The sequence below is a fragment of the Platichthys flesus genome, chromosome 10, assembly GCF_949316205.1.
Source record: "Platichthys flesus chromosome 10, fPlaFle2.1, whole genome shotgun sequence".
Classification (NCBI taxonomy): Eukaryota; Metazoa; Chordata; class Actinopteri; order Pleuronectiformes; family Pleuronectidae; genus Platichthys; species Platichthys flesus.
The window spans coordinates 4,924,867-4,943,089 of NC_084954.1; the positions used below are offsets into that span (position 1 = coordinate 4,924,867).

Here is an 18,223-nt window from a genome sequence, read left to right on the forward strand (position 1 = left end):
TAGCACATTTATTTACCTGTAAACAAATGAAAGAACAGAATTTGCTTCACTTAGGTACAGTAGACACTTATTAGCTATTATCCTATTAGCTGTAATACTGTGGTTGTGTCTTGAAGTTTCTACTTTCCTACATAAAGTTACTTTCAAAGAAATCACAAATAAACATATTATCCTTCATCAGTATATACCTACATTATTTCACAGGGGTCATCCAGCCATGCACTTCATTACTATAAGAAGCTTCCCCACGTTCAGCATGAAATTTAAAACTGTGACATTAACATCTGGAGCCTGCATCATAAACCAAGATGAACTTTCTTGTCTAAACTTTAAAATGAGAGATTACACTTTTTTTCTATTTAATCAGGGATATTAATGAGTTTCTAATTGTGGAGAAGGGTGTGATTTAAAGATGTTTTTAGATATGCATGATACCAGATATCACAATTAATCCACCAATTTGTGGATTTATTGTCTGTATTAAAATTCAATTCAGTTAAAACTGTCCTGTCCCTCTCAGGATGAACTGTTTCTGATTCTTTGTCGTGTTGCCTCATTATTCTGTCAAATTTCTCAAATTGATTCGAATGGAATTAATGAAACTTTAAATCCTCGGTTTAAAAGAGGTTTGTGTTTAATAACCACAGTAATAGAACTGGTTCTGTGTTCAAACTCTAGAAGCAACAGAGCTTTGTCCTGCAGCTCAAAGAACCCCCTCAGCAGACTGTGTTTACATCCTGGAGGGAAACCCCGAGCCAGCCTTAATGCAATATACTGAGCAGCTCCTGCACATGAAGGGGGCCTGACTCCTGCGGAAACCTGATCCCGCATTGGGCCCTTTAAAGGAATATGGGATGAGTCTGTTGAATGGGAGCTGTGAGTGAGGAGCGCTCCGGAGCCAGAGAAGGACCGCGGCCGAAGCGGCGGGGACACGAGCGGTGGCAGCGACGCGAGACGCTAGGAAAGCGCCGAGAACGAAATGAATGAGCGGTGAGAGGAGCGCGGAGGGAACGAGTCGACGGAGGGAAGAGGAAGTTATGAGCCGGAGTGAGACGAGTTACCGGGGAAGGTGTTCGTGAGCGGAGAGAGACGACTGAAGAGGGGGTGTGGGGGGGGAGAGACACAACACAGTCACAAGGTAAAGCAGCTTCCACTGGGGAAACCTTATCTGTGCGCCTGTGCGCTTTTACGCACGGGGTTTGATTCTTCGTAAACCGACACGCTGGAGGTTTTGTTTGTGGTCAGAAGCTCCGCAGCTGGAGCCTGGAGGTTTATTCTGAGAAATGTCTGCTGTCTGGTTGAACTCTTTTTGCTGACCCATGTTCTTTTTTTTTTTTTCTTTTTTTTTTTACGATTGCTGCTATTCCACCGAGTAGTGCGCGTCTGGCACACCTGTTGCTTGTGACCTTTTTTGGACAAATTCCAGGCCACTGCTTGGAGTATTTCTAACACTCATGTTGAAGCTTAATTATATCTATATCTTTATGTTTGTGCTACATCTGCACAATCTCCTCATCCTACCTGGAGAAACCATGATGCTGCATTAATCTGACACCTTCAGCTAAATATCTTGTGTAACACGTCCCTGAGCAGAAGATACCCATTATCCCTCACACTGAATGCACTGTATGTTTAGAGGTGTAACTTGTGCAATTCATCCCCCCTACACACGTTATCTCTGCATGCCCTGCAGACTAGTGCTGCCAGAGTTTGTGAGTGTGAATGTGTGTGTGTGTGTGTGTGTGTGTGTGTGTGTGTGTGTGTGTGTGTGTGTGTGTGTGTGTGTGTGTGTGTGTGTGTGTGTGTGTGTGTGTGTGTGTGTGTGTGTGTGTGTGTGTGTGTGTGTGTGTGTGTGTGTGTGTGTGTGTGTGTGTGTGTGTGTGTGTGTGTGTGTGTGTGTGTGTGTGTGTGTGTGAATGTGTCTGTGTGTGTGTGTGTGTGTGCAGGACAGGAGAGCTGCAGAGGTAGATGTTTACACCTCAGCACAGAGGAATGTCAGGGCCTGTGTTTAAGGCTGTGACTGATAATGAGTGTGGTCAGTTTGTTCAGGCCTGTCATTAACCTGCGCTGGGACAGAGCTGCAGGTTTGATTGCCGGCTGAAAGACGAGGAGGAGGAGGAGGAGGAAGAAAGGATGTAGGTGGGGAGGAGAAGGAGGGTAGGAGGGGACGAGGAAGGAGGGTGGGAAAGGTGCTGCAGGAGGAGAGGGAGGATGGAAAGTGAGAAGTGTTTGGAGGAGGAGAGGTGAGGCGGGAGGAGTAGGACAAGATGGAAGATAAAGCAGGAGGGTGGAGATTAGGATGAGATGTATTCATGATGTTAGAATGCAGGCTGAAGATTTGCATTGGTCTCTACAGTTTTTTTAAAGTCTGATCTCAGTAACTTCTCGGTTGAAACGACCCTTTGAGTGAATTATTGTAAGATAACCCCGGGACAAAAGCTTTTTATTCATGACGACTTAATTTCCCTTCGGGGATGAATAAAGTAATCTATCTATCTATCTATGGAGTTTGAAAACATTCCCCTTCTGCACCGATTGACACAAACTTCTGTTTCCTGAGGTCAAAGGTTAAGAAATGTGAAGCTGCACTTCTTTATGTATAGGAATAGATCCCAGCTGCGGTTGTAAAGTGGCACCAGAAATAGCAAGGCACTCATTTAACCTAAAGTGTGAGGCCTGATTGCCGGATGGGAGTCAGCAGAGGTTTGTTGAACACGCTGGGAGCAGATAAAGGAACATTTAACGCAGCCACACTTGACTCCTCAGGCTCTCGGGGTGATTTGTCTTCGCCTCCTTTCCGTACGCGAGGAGATCTGCCACGCTGACACGAATCTGCAGCGACTGACCCAGATTTCACACACACGCTCCTGTGCTGTCTGACGGGAGGCTTTTATTTGAGGGGTTGGAGGTTGGTGCCAAAAGTGGGGAAGCCAAGTTGGACCTTCAGCAGAGACAACAACAGTGGGGATTTGAAATGTCTGGTCGGGATGATATCACTGAACCACCTAATCACTTACATCACCACAGCTGCATGCTCAGCAGTGTGTCAGTACGTGTGTGTGTGTGTGTGTGTGTGTGTGTGTGTGTGTGTGTGTGTGTGTGTGTGTGCACGAGTCTGTTTCCAATCTATGTCTGTGTGTATATCCATCTGTCGGCCTGTGCTCTTGTAAGCAAGCGGCGAAGAGTTACGGCTGGTGTTCGAATATGTGGTGATTAAGGGAGTGCGAGTCAATGGAAGGGCCGACTCGAGACGTGCACACGTGCGCCCCCCCCACCCCCCCCCCCCAATCCTTTAACCGAGCGAGAGTCGTCCAAAGCAGCTTTGTTACGATCCGTGATATCTCCACACGCCTGGAAATCAAATCTCACTCGGTGTGAGACTGATGCAGGATCCATGTCGGTGGAGCTGCAGGAGCCGTTCTGCTGGGATCTCTGCGGCGGTGTTTCCATCCTGTGGTCCTCCCCAGAGTTTGCTCTGGCCCCGGCTGCGTGAAAGCGCCTGCAGTGCGATTGGAAGCGCCCAGGACCTTCGTGCCTCATGCAGCCAGGAGAGGAGTCACCATTACAGGCTTCAGCTCTCACATGCACCACCCCCCCTCCAGCCTGTCTAGCTGTGGGTGGCCTGACTGTTACCAAACATGCAGCCACCATGCCCCACAGATCCTGCAATTTTCTTTCTGCCCTCCCTTCCCACCTGAATGATTTCAACATTGGCCACACAATCAAGATACAGCGGAGGAGACCAGTATTTATCAGAACATTTAGAGCAGGGATCCAGTGGAAAATGGCTTCTGTGTTTCTGTAAAACATCCCAAGATGTAGGGTTACACACACACACACACACACCCACACACACACACACACCCACATACACACCGGGCAAATGGCCTCATTCTCGACAGGATGTTTTTTTGGGGCAGATTTTATTCTCGCCCACACGGACGCAGTGAGCTGAGAGGAGATCTCTCTCACCTTTGATTGCCCTCACTCCTCGTCCTGCTCAGTAGAATGTTTAACTTTAAACTTTACACTTTGCTGGCCCCGGTTGGCATGAGCGCTAACATACCCCCCCTGTGTCCAACAGGCAGGGAGCGCTGGAGGAATCGTTCCGGGGAGAGATTAGCGTGGCAGTGCTGAGAGTGTCTCACCAGCAAAAGGCTTGTTTACATCCAGCTGTTTCAGCTCCTGGAGGCGGGCCTGGCCTCCTCTGTCCTGGCTTGCCCCGGTGCGGCCCAGCAGGCCTCGTTCAAACCGGCTGACTTTCCCTTCTTCCCCACGCCAGCGTCCGGCTCTAATTGTGACCCTCATCCGCTCCCGTCTGCCCCGGAGAGAGAAGCGCTCGTCAGAGTTTGGACCTTGACTTGTCCGGCCTGGGCACAGCGGTCGGCTGGCAAAACCTCCACATGCTCGACTTCTGTAATTTGTTTGCTAGGCCTGTATTTATGAGCATGCTAATTGCAGGGAGCGCCATGGTGCAGTTATAGCTGCTGGACTTTGAACGTCTGCAGTTCTGCTGACGGCGTCTGGCTGCACTTTGAGGCTGTCTGTCTTTCTGTTTCAATACTTTGTGTTTCTAGCTTCCTTGAACCTCACTCGCTTTCGTTTTTCAGTCACTAATACGCTTTAATCTCACATCTCAGCATCGTCCCTTAGCTCTCAAGTTATGATCCTGGATCTGATTGTGATGGGGGATTCTTTTCACTTTCATGTCTTGATGATCAGGAGTTTGAAACCACCCAGTCGGGCCTTAACCTTTGTGAATGAGGGTCCTCTCCGAGAAAAAGAGGCACGAGTCGCTCCTCCTCAGGTAAAAATAACTTCAGCACCCCAGTTTCCCACATTCAGCGCTCAGCCCATTCATTCTCACACATTCTTTCCTCCTTTCTTTGCCGAGGCGAGCTGACACCCCCCCACCCTTTCTCGCTGTGATGGGACTGTCATGCAGAAAGACACCATTGTGCCGCGCAGGATCCCGTTTCACTCCTGCCTTGTAATTAAGAAGGGATTGCATGGCTAGGGAGTTGTGGACGGGGGTGGTGGTGGTGCGGGGGGGTGGGAGGGGGGGGGATTGGGTTAGTAGGTAATTTGGCTAAAAAGCAGAGCACTGACCTGCTTTGTAGCTGCCAGGCCTGGGAGCCGGCACGCATGAACCCAACTCCCCCACTGACACAGAGCCTGCCTGCTGAGTTTTTGTTCAGTGTGTGTGGGCGTGCAAGAGAGGGAGAGAGAGAGAGAGAGAGAGACAGAGAGAGAGCCCGAGAACTAAAATGAAATAAAGTTTCAGGCTGCAGTGTTCTGTCCGAGCCGAATGTTTGTGTGTTTGTGTTTTCAATCTGTGTTCATGCAACGTGCTTCTCTGTGGTTAATGCGTCACAGAACAAAGAACAAAAGTGAGAGGAAGAATTCATTAAACCGTGAACTCATCATTAGTGTTTGCTTTACTCACATTTCCTCAGTGAATCATGGGAAGTGTGGTCAGAGAGGAGGTTAAATCACTTGTCCTGTAAATGAAAACAGAAGTGGCACCATTAGCGTCAGTCTCATTTGCCGCCTTATCCTCTTTACATCAAAGATAATACATTACACTGTAGGCCTGGAGTTCTTATTTGGCTTTTCTTTGTTTTCCCTTGTGGTTCAGTCCAGTCTGAGTCCAGAGGCAGAGCTCTGAACCGGCACCATGGCCGACGTGCTGGGCAGCGGCGGGTCCGGAGCCATCGGAGCGACCAGCGTGGACTGGCAGAAGCGCTGCATCGCTCTGGAGATGCAGCTGCTGAGGTTCCGGCTTCAGGCGGGGAAGATCCGAGAGCTGCTGGCGGAGAAGGTAAGAGAGAAAAGCATCATGGGAAACTTAGTGAACCCGGTTTGCACGTGGAGATTGTGTCTGAAATCGCTCATTCATTGAAATCACTCATTCAATCATTGGAGTCCCACAGCTTCACATCTGTTGACATTGAATTAGCAGAAAGAAATGTTCACACCATAGATTTGACTTTTGAGGGAACTCCATATCAGAGCTGCTTCAATAATTTGAACACAACATACAAACATTTATTGGCTTTAGTGTTCTCCATTTGGAATTCACTTCGATTTAACCAACTGCAAAGTGAAAGAAATCGAATGTGATAAAAAATAAGATGTCAGTTCGAATGTATTGATAAGAACTGATTTTCAGTTTCTACTTATTAGAAATCCATCATCTGTCGACACGTTCTACTCCTTAAAATTTAAGGTCTCTTAAATAATTCAACCCTGTTTTTTCTTTTCATTTTAACGTTGATTTAACCTTTAAATTTTTGAAAATTCTTTAGTTTGAACATCTTTTCTTGCTGCATTGGATGCTATGAACATGGAAATAGTACGGTGGCCCTGAAGGGTAAAACACTAGAGCAGATTAAAAAAGCAAGTTTTATTTAAATTTTTTATTTGCTTCATGGATACTTGTACATCATATACCACTATGCAATTTAGAGTTTAACTTGTCGCGCAGCTTTCATCTATAAAAACCCTGCATGCCGCCTGACGCTCTGACTCATGAGCAGATGTCACTGACCCGTCACCATCCTCTCCTCTCCCTGGCAGCGTGTTGAACTGTTTTCTGCAGCAGGAAACAATTAAAGCAAGTGAATTGGTTAGAAATGCACGTGTGGGTGACTGTGTGTTTGTGTGTGTGTGCGTAGGGACACTCGAGATTACTCTGCGTGTTTGGTAAACATTCGGTCCAGTCACTCTGTGTCATCGGACGTTGGTCGTCACTTCAGCCAAAATGAATATTTAAGGTTGGACTCATCACTTCTGGTGCTTCCCCTCACGTTGGGGGAATAACCGCAAGCAGCCGGCCAAACGCTTGTAAAGCCGTGGCTGCTGCAAAGAAGCCCGACTACCAGACACTCTGGAAAGGAATCAACTGTCATCGGGAAACTCGGTCCAGTTCGGGAAGATTTGTTGGTGAAGGAGTGGAAATGTTTGGATTAGAGGACGCTAGGATCGAGTTCAGTAGCAGAGAAACTTGAAGTTGCTTTTTTCTTTGAGGCTTCACAAGTGGCCGTTGCTGCTCTTGTTTGAAGTGTCACAGCGGTTCACGTTCTGTCTCGTCTCTGATTCTGGATCAGGCGAGTGGTTCATTCAGTCTGTCAGCAGGATGTTTACAGTACACACATGACCCGGTGGCTGATAAGAGCTGGACGGCTCCCTGCTGTGTCTTCTGTCAGGTTCTGTCAGACCCCCTGCTCCTTGGAGAGCGTCTGTGAAGTGCACACACACACACACACACACACACACACACACACATTTCTGAAAATGTAAAACTGATGAAGTTAGAGAAACATCTGCACTTCTACGTTTTATTTTAAAGAAAACGTAGAAGTGGCCCCATCTTAATTTGAAAAGTCTGGGGCTACATTTGAGTCTTGACTTGAGAAACGTTTAGAGACGGCGATGCATTCACTTCCTGATTGGTTCTCATCAATCACGACCACCAGCGGTGAATGCAAAGCGTAGCTTACACGTTTATATAGGATGGACACATGATGGATTATCTGAAATTGATTTACGTGATGTCATTCTGAATGAAGGAAATGAAACGTGTCTAATTATCAGGCTAATGAACCAGTGGAATTCAGTTTGTTTTTGGCTCAGACCCACAGAAAACCATTCTGGTGATAAATGATGCTACTGGTGCATGAAATATGTATCAAGCTAAAAAATAGTCGTCCCCCCCCCTCCCTACACGGCGCCATACTTACGCCGCCTCCAATGTTTATACCTGTGAGCTCTTTTTAAATGTTTTTACCCTCAGTGTGGATAAAGTATCCAGTAAGAAAAACCTCTGGTAATGCCACGTTTATGATTGTCCCTTAACTTCTAATGCAGCAGTTCTTCCTTATTAAAAAGTGTCTGGTCACATTTACACAAACACACACGATCTGCACACACGATGTGCACACACTGTTAATGACACATTATTACAGATCATACATAATATTTACGGTTAAATGTTCTTTTTGGCCACGATGCCAAGAATAGGAGAAGCATTTCTCTTCTGATTGTTCTGTCACTTTCTCTTTCCCTCGGTCTCTCACACACACGTTCACACACTTCCACGCACACACACTAAGCGCTGAGCCGAGCCGGGTTTAAGTGGAGGCCCGTGCTGCTGCTGCTGCTGAGTGTGTTTTTCTGAGGTCTTTTTGGGTGTGTGTGTGTGTCTGTGTGTGAGTGTGTGTGAGAGGGGGGGAGGCTGGTGCTGCTGAGTGACTACCATTCCGTCATGTTATTGCTGTTTGGAAAGACTGCTTCACACTCCTCATCCCCTCTCTTGCCAAGTTAGGAGTGTTTTACGCATTGACCCACTTTGGTATGGAAAAACATGAAGCAGAAAGAAGCTGATGTGGTTGCCTGTGACATGGCGTTTATCTCCAGAGGCTGCGAGTGGAGGAGAGAGAGAGAGAGAGAGAGAGAGAGAGAGAGAGAGAGAGAGAGAGAGAGAGAGAGAGAGAGAGAGAGAGAGAGAGAGAGAGAGAGAGAGAGAGAGAGAGAGAGAGAGAGAGAGAGAGAGAGAGAGAGAGAGAGAGAGAGAGAGAGAGAGAGAGAGAGAGAGAGAGAGAGGAGAGAGAGAGAGAGAGAGAGAGAGAGAGAGAGAGAGAGAGAGAGAGAGAGAGAGAGAGAGAGAGAGAGAGAGAGAGAGAGAGAGAGAGCAGGAGATGCCCTGTTTGCCTTGTGTGGAGTGAAACAGGACGATTACTCCATTTAAAGAATTAGTTTGTGTTTTCACTGTGGATTGGGAAAGTGTAGCGGCAGCTGTCAGTTGTCGGCTTCTCATAAAAACCCGAAACGTAACAGGAAAGAAAAATGACTGGTTTTGGTTTTGGCAGAGACGAGAGACGCAACTTTGCAGTTTTGAAAAGGGCTGAAGGTTTCCATCTGTTGACGTTACAAATTGAAAGTTTGAGTTTTCTGGTTGGATTTGATCGACTTGGAGAGATTAGTAGAGACCATAAACTGTGTATTAAGAGAAACATGACCGCTCCACCCGAAAGTGAAGCTGTGGTGTAAAGTCGTGAACTCCATCCCCTCCATGTTACCAGACGGGACATGGACCAAACTAAATACATTTGTGGTTATCACCCTGAAGTTTGACCTGTAGGTGGCAACAGAAACAAAGTCTTGGGGTAAGTGTATTTAGCAGGATTCATCCTCTGGGGACCATGAAAGACGAAATGAAATTGTCCCTTAGTTGTTGAGATATTTTTGTTCTGACTGAAAGTGGTTGACTTGGAGCAGAATGCCGCCATAGTGCCATCATGGCTAAAAACGATAATTTTAGGATATATAAAAAGCTTAAATAACACTGCACCAGACTCCATGAACCACACAGACAAGATAATAATATATTTACAGTAGCAGCTACTCAGCTAATATCAGCCAGTATCTTCAACAGATAAAAAACAGTAAACAACATGTTCCCAGAGAAGAGCTTCCCAGAGATGAGAATGGTTTGAAATCCTCGTCGAGACAGTCGGGATTCAGAGCTTTGTGTGGAATTAAATTCAGAATCTTTGGTCTAGATGTTAATTTACTTTGCCCAGAATCTAGAAGAAACATATTCAGAGGAATTTTTAAATTGGAAGGTATTCCCAGTTCAAGGTTTCCTTTCTCATTACTCAGCTAATTTGATATTGGACAAATTAGATGAATCTCTTCCATGAGCCTCACGTGGCCCGAGGAGCAAAACACAGTAATTTGACTCAGGCCAGCAAGTCAGTTTGAGTCAGGGAGGAGAAACTGCAGAGATCAGCGGCTTCAAGTTTCTGCTTCTAAATATTTATTTTTTTCGTGATGGGATTTGTCTGGATCAGCTTCTTTTTAGTGGCTCAAGTGCTGAAGTCTGTGTTTGATGCTTTCAGGCCTTCTGGCTTTTACATGAAAGAGACGGCTTCTTGAAAATGTCCACCTCCTTTCTCTAATGATTAAAATACCATTTAATAGATAATCATGGAGTTGTAGGGATGTCACTCCATGTGTGTAGACATGCCTTGATTTCACGCTTTCATTTTCTCTTTCATTCATCTGTTCTTACTCTCCTCTTTAGACCAGTGGTTTCAACATGTAATGATTGAACTGGACTCATTACTAACCATCAGACTGAGCCGTTAATGATTAAAGTCTAGAGGCAGGTGGAGAACTCAGTGACACCAGGTTTGGATTTCTCCTCTTTTATTTGCTCTACTTTTTCAAATGATACCCTCTGTGACTTATGTGTACAAATTGGATTAAAAAGTAAGCCCTGACATTCATATTTGACTAGAAATGGTATTCTTTATACCAAGTTTTTAATTTTTGGGTGAATTAACCCTTTAATTTATGACTTTAGGCCTCACTCATTGTACAGACACACCCTCCCTTTTCAGACAGCGTTGGTGAACTCACACTTTAGAAATGAAGAGACCCCCTCCTCCACCTCCTGACCTCTAACTTGGCCTCTGATTGGCTTGTGGCAGCTTGACGGCTTCTTCTGATGACCGCTTCTTTCACATGTGTTCAACTCTGTGACCTCTGAGGAGCTTTAAACTCTCCTAAAGTGCTCGCCGGCCAGTTCCCCTTCTTCTTCTCCCCTGCACGGAGAACAAATGCTGTTTGCTCTTCTCCGGCTCAAACCCGGTAAAACCTTTGACTCACAACAGAAGCTTTTGACCTCGAGGTGAGGAGTCATCCAACCACTAACCATCCGCCTCCGCCCCACGCCTCCCCCTGCAGATGTGCTCTGGATTTACTGGGTGTTAGTCTGGCTGCGAGGAAGTATTCAAATATTGTGAGTGGTGGATTCTGGGAATGAGGGGTTCCTTCATGGTGGTGATGAGAAGGCCGAGGGGAAGACAAAGGAACAAAGATGACGGCTGGAATTCAAATTCGTCTCCCAAGCAGATTGGATCCATTAGTATGTTTGCTCTGCTTTCAGCTGGGTCACTGAACTCGGAGGAAAGGGCGTCCTGGAACAGTTTGGGGGTTGTTTTTTTGTGCGTTCATGAGGGAGAGGAGCTACTTGCAGGATGGGCAGTGTTTGCCTTTGGAAGCATGAACATGCATGCTTGCACAAAAGGTGACGCAAGCTTGTGCACACACACACACAAGCATTCTTCTGTCACACTGCTGTTTGAGGAGCCTCCTCCGAAGGCCTCGCCGCTGCTCCTGTGCCCCCCCCCCCCCCCCATGCAGAACATTGTTAGATTATACAGAAGAACTTTCTCGCTGAATTTCATTTTTCTTTCTTAACAACTTTTATTGAGTCTTTTTTCTTGATGAGAGCTGCTTTCCTAACGACACCACTTTTAAAACTTACCAGTACATTAGGTTTTTAAATGTCTCCCCTACAGCTATAGTGATTATTAAGGACTAAGTGTATCTAAGTGTGTGTGTGGCTCCTGGCTTGGTGGTCTGTCTGTCTAATGGTTCCTCTCCTAGCAGGTTACAGGACATGTCTTGCCACAACCTGTAGTTTTGAGGTGTGAGTGTATTAAAGTAACTGTTGTGGTGCAGCGGGGGTCCACCTTCAGCTTTTAGGAGTTAGTTCGAGCTCAGGACTTTCCCGTGGTGACCCCCCCTCACCACAGAATCCCACAATACAGAGATGGACTGAACCATGTGTAAAGCCATGGTAACCTGTTGTGTGTCTGTCACAGATGCTGGAGCTGGAGCAGAGGGTGACGGAGTCCGACCAGCGAGCTGAGAGCGCTGAGAAACAGGTAGAGGAGCAGTTCTCATCCTTCTGAACACAAACTGATGGAATGTTACTTTTACTTACTGTTTCAGGACTTTTAGTCTGTTTAATATGTATCTCATGTCAGGATGGGCATTGCAAACGAGGCTGTAAGTTCTTTTATATGTGGCATTTGTTAATAGGATACTTGTCCCTATACAAACAACCCTTAGATAAATATGTACACTAATTAAATGATGATTAGACTGTTAAAACTTGGGGTTGTTTTCACAGTTAAAGCCATAATAATTTGTTGCAGGATCGAGATCTGTGTTAGGCAGAAAGTAGATTTTTACTTTATGTTTTTTTCAGATGTCATTAATTACTTTGGTTACTAAAAGTTTATTATCAATGCATTGTGATCCAAACGTTATTGAAAGCACTAATGCACATTTAACAATCTCAACTCAAAACTCAAAGTCCACTTTTTGGGTTTTTCCGGAGCTTTCAGCTGAATCTCACAGTTTGTGTTTGATTTCGATAATCTGCTGTGAAAACTATGATTTCTGGTGGAAAGCTTCGAAAATGACATTATATTAATCCTGAGTTAATTTGGTTTTCTTAAAACTTTAGGAATAAACTTTGTGCTCGACACTGACGTAGCTGTTGTGTGATGCATTACATCATATAATAAATCAGATTTTGTTTCGGTGTTAACCTCTAATTATTCAGTTTTTGATGTGACTCAGCAAAAGGAGAGTTTGGTTTTCGGATTGGGAAACCTCATACGTATCCCATTCACTCTGTGTGTCACAGTGTTTAATCTGAGATTTGCTGTCACCACTGGTTGTTCCAGGAGTTTACTGTAGATGGTAATTTAATCCTGCCCTTTGTTCAAGAGAAAAATACCTAAAGACGTAGAAAGCTTTTATGTTCTTGTTGCAGCTGGTAGAAAGTATCCTCCATGTTTTCTTCTTGGCTTCGTCTGCCGCCCATCAACATTTAATGAACCGTGCAAATCGGAGCTGCCTTTTTGGCCGTGCTCGTGCCTTCACTCCTCGAATTGTTCTTTTCAGATACATGTCATGGAGGAGAAGCTGAAGTCTGCGAACATACAAACCAGTGAATCGGAGAGCTCGCTGTACAGAAAGTACCAAGAGCTGACCGGTCAGGTTCAGCAGAAAGATGCTGCGATAAAGAGATTAGAGATGCAGCTGGAAAAACAGGTATGGACGGAACCATCTGAAAAAGAGACAGAAATGTCCATCTATGTCCATGAAATGTAGGTTGAAGTGATGGTTTCTCTGACTGCAGATCATAGTCAGAGCCCAGGAGGCAAAAGTGATTGAGGAAAAGGCTGCAAAGATTAAGGACTGGGTCACCTTCAAGCTGAGAGAGGTAAGCTCACACATGTACAGATACACCCTGAGCCTCTGGGGAAAGCCACTGACTCACTGTGGAAACAAGGGATGCCTATGATTAAAAGTGTGATATATACAGCTTACACTTTATTTGAAATGTTTTGGGGGATAAAAAAAAAGCAAATTTATGGATGAAAACCTGTGCATCTTTGAAATCAAGCAATTTTAAGAGTAATTCCCATGTTATAGTATAAATATTGACCTCGTTGCAGATGGAGCAGGAGAACCAGCAGCTGAAAATGTCCAACTTGAAGCAGACAGAGCAGATCATGTTGCTGCAGGTCAAACTTCAATGTGAGTACTGCTGCTGCCTGAAGGAGACAGATCTGCTCATATTCAGGTCCATACGTTTGATTTGTGTTGTTACTTAAAAAAGGTTAACGTGCTTTAATGTTAAGGAAACTTTCATCATACTGTCCTTTGCTGCAGCTCCTCTTTTTAGCCTCTGTCTGAAACACATGGTTTTAGCTCCTGTCTCTGTAAGTGTGTAAACAAGTACAGAATCAATCAGATGAATTACTGATAGATTACATGTGTTGTGTTTCCTCCAGCTCTCTTAGAGAAACCTGCGTTCTCAGGATCTCCGGCCACCTCCCCTGTGATGGACACCCACCTGGTGCCCAGCAGCCCTCTGTTTCCTCCCAGCTGCCCTGGCACGCCACCGGCCCTGGAGGACGGCTGGAGACAGACGGGTCCTCGTGGGCCCGCTTCTAACAGCAAGATGTCCTCAACAGGTGTGGTGCCTTCAGTTTATTTCATCCTGGGGTGGGTGACAGGAAGCTTTTGTAGCAATAACTCAAACTGGTATGAGACCTTGACAGGAGAGGAACCAGTAGTGATTGAAGGAACTTGAGTCTAAACAGTATTTTCAAAATCTTGTTCTGTTCATTTGTGATAAGGGTGGGGAATTTAATTTAGATTTTTAATGCTATTATAGTTATGGTGAATAATACAAAAGACAAGGTATATATGGTATATTTAGTCATTTATCTACGAGTGTTCAACAGGGATTTTCAGTTAGATGTTTATTTAACACAATGTTTTCTTTCCTCTCCTCTAGATGTGAAACGGCCTCTGGAGCAGCTCAGTGCAGGGATCTGTCTCGGGGACCTTTCGGCCCATGATGCTCTCTCTCAGGGTCGGGGCAGGGAGGGGCCCAGCAGCCCTGTTTCCATCAATAGACCAGAGCTCCCAGTGTCCTCTGAGGGTCCGCCTGGATGCTCAGACAGAGACAACTCCTCCGACGAGCTCAACAGCAAGTTCCGCTCTCAGTGTCTTCACTCGTCCTCGTCCTCGTCGTCTTCCTCCTCAGCTTACGAGATGGCCCACGGACCGAGCTCCCTGGAGTCGTCCCTCGGGATAACGCCCAAAAGTCCACTTCTGTCACGCTCCCCGTCCACCAATAACCCCTTCCCCAATCCCCCCCAGCCGCTGGTCCACCTGTCGGGCACCAGCATGACGTTACCCAAAGTACGAACTCCGCTCACCCCCAGAGACAGCATCCAGCTGGTGAAGAAGCACTACAGCCAGCCGCAGCCCAGCCTGGACCGACTGCACCACCTCAACGTCAGCATCGACATCATGACCCCGTCCTCCACCTCCTCCACTCTAAAGAGCAGCGGCGCCAGCACCTCGCCCTTCTCTCAGGTGGTGGAGGAAACGGACATAGACGACGGGCTCCCTGAGAGCATGGACGGCGTGGTGGAGGGGTCGGGATCAGAGGAGTCCTGCCGGGATGGAGTCTCCTTCGTGGGGCTGGCGGAGGAGCTGGAAATTCTCAAGCCGCCAACACCTCCTCTACATCGCTTCCCTTCATGGGTAAGAGAGATCAGTCCTATTAATTCAACTTCTGCATTTTTACTGTATTTAGCAGTTCATTCTGATTTATGTCTGTTTGTTTCACTCACTGCTAAAAGCTAAGAAACCACAAGAGATTAAATGAGTAGTGTTACATTTTGGAAGTGAAGTGTATTTGCTTTCTGAGACAATGTCTGACTGTTCTGCTGCAGGAGAGTCGTATCTATGCTGTGGCGAAGTCAGGAATGAGAGTTTCAGAGGCCAGTCCTGGAGCCAGGGGCCCCGGACGAGGTGAGCCCCCTGCAGCCAGAAACAAGAAACTACACAATCCACTACACTTTGTTACTTCTGAGACTCCGGTGAAGCCTTCAAAACCTGGTTCTGCTTTCTGCAGTGGAGGGAGGAAGACTTTGCTGAGTGTGTGCTCCTCCATCTGTAACTGTGTGTGTCTGTGTGTGTGTCAGAGCCTGGGTGGTGTAGCTTGCGGTGTGGGAGATGAGTCAGTGCTGTGAAGGCACATGTCATTCAGCTGATGCTTAAGCTGCTGTGGGGGGGGGAAGTGTGGTCGGCGTGGATCTGTCATTCCTGCCTTTTGATGTCACTTCCTCTGGCTCGAGGCCCCACACACCTGTGCAGATGTGAGCTATTTACAGAGCTGAGGAACAAAATGGGAGGGCGGATGGTTTCAGACGCTGCTTTTTAATCAGCCACAATGAAAGGATGAGGTCTGGGGGTAATTACCGGCGTGCGCTCGGTCCCGACATCATCCATTTTGTCAGGCTGCCGACAGCGAGGGGTTGACAGCTCCCTGACGATTGAGTTTCCAGGTTCTGCCAGGTACACGGAGCCGGCTGCCAAAAGGCTGATGTGGATGAAGTTAGAGCTTGTTCAGCTCAAACGGCTTCCTCTCATGTTTGGGCCTCGAGCTGCCTCGGCCTCAAAGCACCAACTGTAAATACCACAGACAAGTTGTACTTAGACTTTTTTTTTTCCACCATCAGTTACTTCAAAAGCTTTTGTGCTGTGTCAAATACGCATGTAATAAAAAGCACCTTTGTTCGGTTCCACATGCAGCTGCAGCCTGATCTGTGTGACGATAGACTGTAAATAAAGATGGATGACGCGCCTGCACTTTCTTTCACTGTGCAAAAAAGAAACCTAAATTATCCTGGATACGTCAAACTTGACGTTTCACCCAGTTTTAAAACCATGAAATAATGAATTAAAACCAAAGTAACCAGAAGAAAATACCAGAGTGATAAGACTTACCTCTCACGATAGAAATCCTGTTTGGAAAAATATAGTTGGCGTTTACTTTGACTCTTTGGTTTGGTCCATATTCCGTCCACTAACATGGAGAAGACAGGGTATACTGCAGCCATCCACCAGGGGAGCTTTCATGTCACTTTTTATACTGATTATAACCAGCGGTTGACTTTAATGATATAAGTGAACTTTTTATTTCAGGGATTGCAAATTCAGACACAATGTAGCGTTTAGCATTTTTCAGTAAATACCACTTGTGGCCACAGAGGCCGCTGTTTTGCTTAAAGCATTAACCTGTGCAATGCTCATAATTTGGAATAACTGTTTTCCTGTTTATGTTACAGGATCCAACTTACCCCAGTATCCAGCGGCAGGTCCGTTCACCCAGTTGATCTATAAGAATATTAATGTTCCAGTCTACACCACACTGAAAGGGGTGAGTGGAATGTTCTTTCTCACTGAGGGTTGAGTGTGGGGCCCGATCTGTGCTTTTAAGACCTAACAGTCTGTGTTTAACACTGCTTCTTCACTTGCGTGTTCCAGAAAGCCACTCAGATCAGCAGTGTACCTCTACCGGATGACGACTCCGGGTCAGAGGACGACAGCAGCTCTCTGGCCAGTTTACGGACGTCCATCCTGAGCCCAGAGAGGAAGGGCAGCGTCCCCGGCAGCCCACGTGCCGTCAAGAGAGGTGACAACTGAGATTCAATGCAGTCAGCGTTATAAAAAACATTTGCCTTCACAATGCCAACCTTCCAAGAACTCGTCTTTTGTCAGAACTTGTCGACAAGAGAAGTTTTTGATCTAGGAGTTTAACAAAACTACAGTTTGACAGCTAAACATAGACTCTTGATAATAAATAGCAAGTAAACCATTCTGCCCCCAAATGCATCACACAGACCCAGAGAAACTCAGTATAAGTTCCATTTTCTCCCTGCTCAGCACAACAGTATGCAATTACCAGATGCTCTACTGTGAGTAAGGGAAGTACCAGGACACACTGGAAATGATTAATTGGAGAAAAAGTAGATGATGCAGTTCAAGGGAATGTGAAGTACACACGGTAACCTTCAGCGACGGCAGATATTCAACTCTGAAAACCACGTACAGTAACTGCTGGAATGCATCTAACATCACACAGCGTTGTGTAAGAGGCTGGATTTTCAATTTACGAGCCTTGTGTCTTCTACCGCCTGTTGCGTGCTGGCTCTCAATCAAGATGTGTATAATTTATTTCCTGTGCCTTTTTCTTCCCCCCTCAGCCTCCTCCAGCACTTTTTTCCTTGTTGTAATATAATAATCTTCTCTTCACGAAGGCGTGTCCATGTCCTCCATAAGCTCGGAGAGCGACTACGCCATTCCCCCTGACGCCTACTCCCTGGACAGTGATTACTCAGAACCAGAACACAAAGTCCAGCGGACCTCGTCCTACTCCTGTGAAAGCACCGGGCCTGTGAGTACAGACGCTGCCTGAAAAACCTGAGAATAGTTTTGTGTTGAATATAACATATTGTTTCTATGAGTAACCTATAGATATATATATATATATATATATATTACTCATAGGTGCTTTAATGCTATGACATGTGATGCTTTTTAAGTGTTCAGTTGTGCTGCACCAAGTTACTCACACTCTTAAATATCAGTCCCCCCTTTTTTTTTATCAAGATCCATTAATTATCCCTCGTGAAAATGTTGAATAACGTCATATCTCAAATTCCTGGATCTGCCCCCTGATCCTGATCTGCACCTACATTCAATTGAATGGGTTCTTATCTGAACCATGCAATACAATCAGCATGTATTTAAACTCTGAGAATGTCCTACTCAGCTGCCATAGTTGTCACACTTTACATTATAATAAATGTTTTGCTACGTTTAGTTTGAGTTGAAGCCGCCCTGGTAAAATGTGTCTGTGCCCCGTGTGTCTGTAGGAGATGCTGGAGAAGTCGGGCTACCTGCTGAAGATGGGCAGTCAGGTGAAAGCCTGGAAGCGTCGCTGGTTCATCCTCAGGAATGGGGAGATCCTCTACTACAAATCTCCTGT

The 18,223-nt window shown here is 45.9% G+C and overlaps 1 protein-coding gene across 1 annotated transcript in view; it reads left to right on the forward strand.

The window, feature by feature from the left end:
* The first annotated feature begins 875 nt into the window (after nt 1–875).
* Nucleotides 876–18,223, forward strand: part of plekhh1 (pleckstrin homology domain containing, family H (with MyTH4 domain) member 1) — a 28,849-nt gene continuing 11,501 nt past the window's right edge. Inside the window, exons 1-13 of the mRNA XM_062397924.1 lie at nt 876–1,138; nt 5,639–5,821; nt 11,676–11,738; nt 12,769–12,918; nt 13,007–13,090; nt 13,326–13,407; nt 13,665–13,847; nt 14,174–14,931; nt 15,123–15,201; nt 16,521–16,612; nt 16,720–16,867; nt 17,493–17,629; nt 18,111–18,221. Of these exons, the coding sequence (XP_062253908.1) occupies nt 5,678–5,821; nt 11,676–11,738; nt 12,769–12,918; nt 13,007–13,090; nt 13,326–13,407; nt 13,665–13,847; nt 14,174–14,931; nt 15,123–15,201; nt 16,521–16,612; nt 16,720–16,867; nt 17,493–17,629; nt 18,111–18,221 (2,031 nt within the window). The 5' untranslated portion in view covers nt 876–1,138; nt 5,639–5,677. The remainder of the gene's footprint in view (nt 1,139–5,638; nt 5,822–11,675; nt 11,739–12,768; nt 12,919–13,006; nt 13,091–13,325; nt 13,408–13,664; nt 13,848–14,173; nt 14,932–15,122; nt 15,202–16,520; nt 16,613–16,719; nt 16,868–17,492; nt 17,630–18,110; nt 18,222–18,223) is intronic.